At 39.8% G+C, this 1715-nt stretch overlaps 1 protein-coding gene across 1 annotated transcript; it reads right to left on the reverse strand.

Annotated features, from left to right (window-relative positions):
- Window positions 1-438: 438 nt before the first annotated feature.
- Window positions 439-1336, reverse strand: LOC119997674 (protein GLUTAMINE DUMPER 3-like). The gene has a single exon (XM_038844837.1). The coding sequence runs from the start codon at window positions 1234-1236 to the stop codon at window positions 889-891; it is 348 nt and encodes a 115-aa protein (XP_038700765.1). The 5' UTR covers window positions 1237-1336; the 3' UTR covers window positions 439-888.
- Window positions 1337-1715: the final 379 nt, after the last annotated feature.

Here is a 1715-nt window from a genome sequence, read left to right on the forward strand (position 1 = left end):
TCTAAAACCAAGTTCTCCATATTTCATCTTGAAACCTTGCATCTTATATGCATATTCGCCTTGTCTAATTTATTTTCGACTATTGATTTCTTCTTTGCTTCTATGGAGACTGTAGGTGGGCCCAAAACAAATTCTGTTGACTTTTAACAATTATAGTACCTACATAATATACCCACTTTACTTTGTACAAAAGTGCGCCATTACAATAGTGTCCACTCCCATTTTTTTACATAATTTACAAAGCGATGACCTTGCATTCATAATTTGGTTTAAAATGACACCTGATGGTTAGAGGAAATTAACCGGTCCAGAATTGATACAGGGTTCAAAAAAGAAGTAAATGGGTATGAGCATAAATATATATCTATATATATATATATATATATAGACACACACATATGTGTGTGTGTGTGTGTATATATATATATATATCACCATCAACTACATTTAATGCTATCTGTTTTTAATGTGCAAGAAATGACTCACTAATGATGTAACAAGTCTGTGCTACAAGAGATTGGACCAGGATTGACTTCAATGTAGACAATGGCGTGACCTCAGAAGAAGTCTTCACTGCAAAGACCATGGTATTACACATGCTCTTTCCCTTACCTTCGACTCTGCTCTCTCTGTATTCTCAGAAGCGAAAAACAGAGTATCCTGTAATTTAATTCATCTAATTGTACTCTTCCATATATTGATGCATAATTCATTGTACACAGATGGCAGACCCCTCCCTGCGCTATCCCAAGAATCCATCTAGAAAGACAGGAAAAAAGAAAAAGAAGGGAAAGATTTTAATTTATTCCCCATCCGTACCTGAACATCACCCTTCCGCTTAACCAGTTTTTCATCGCAAAACCAGCTCTTCTCACTCCGATCGCGAAACTACGACGTTATACTCAACACTGGCGTAGCCAAGTAAGTTGGCTGCACTTGGCCCGCCATAATCACCAATATCTTCTCCTCCATCACCGCCGGTAGATTCTGGACATCGTCACCCTTACCTCCCTCTCCGGCCTCCAAATCTAGCTCTCCTCCACCGCTTCCCTCTCCGCCCTCTAAGTACCCGGACAGCTTCCAGTATGAACAAGCCAGGACCAATAGAGCAAAAGCAATTAAGCCAAGCATAGCCGCCAATCCGCCGAACAAGTAGGGCACCGGAGAACTCCACGGCGAGTGTTGCGGAGTCATCAGATTATAGTTGGTGTGCTGTGAGTGTGAAGGGCTTGCCATTCAGATTATACTTGGTGGTTAAGGTGTGATGAGTGAGATGTATTCGATGGGTTCTCACTTCTCAGAGATAGGAATGGTAATAATAATTTTGGAAATGTTTCTTTATTTTCGTCATTTGCTTATGGTGTGATGTGGCACTCAATTGAGGGACCCAATGCTTTTTTTTAATGATTTTTTTTTCAAAAATGGTATATTAGAGTTTAAGAATTAGAATTTAGTGTTTAGGGTTGGTTTAGTGAGCCACTTGACGATAGCTTAGTTGGTTATTTCTGCAGACTTAGGGTGTACAAAGTCCGAGATTGTGAGTTCGAACCAACTTAGGGTGTACGGTGCTCGAGATCTGGAGTTCGAACGAACCAATTGGGATATTTTCATGTGGAATAAAAACAAAACAAAAACATGCTTGAGCATTAGCCGATGATGTTATTGACAAACGTACGTTTCAAGCAAAAAGTGGAGGAGGAGTTGGTTGTGAAGGA

Source organism: Tripterygium wilfordii, chromosome 4 (genome assembly GCF_013401445.1).
Source record: "Tripterygium wilfordii isolate XIE 37 chromosome 4, ASM1340144v1, whole genome shotgun sequence".
Taxonomy (NCBI): Eukaryota; Viridiplantae; Streptophyta; class Magnoliopsida; order Celastrales; family Celastraceae; genus Tripterygium; species Tripterygium wilfordii.

Bases quoted from the DNA above. Each gene is read 5' to 3' on its own strand.
- LOC119997674 (XM_038844837.1), bottom strand. From the start codon at position 1,236: ATGGCAAGCCCTTCACACTCACAGCACACCAACTATAATCTGATGACT.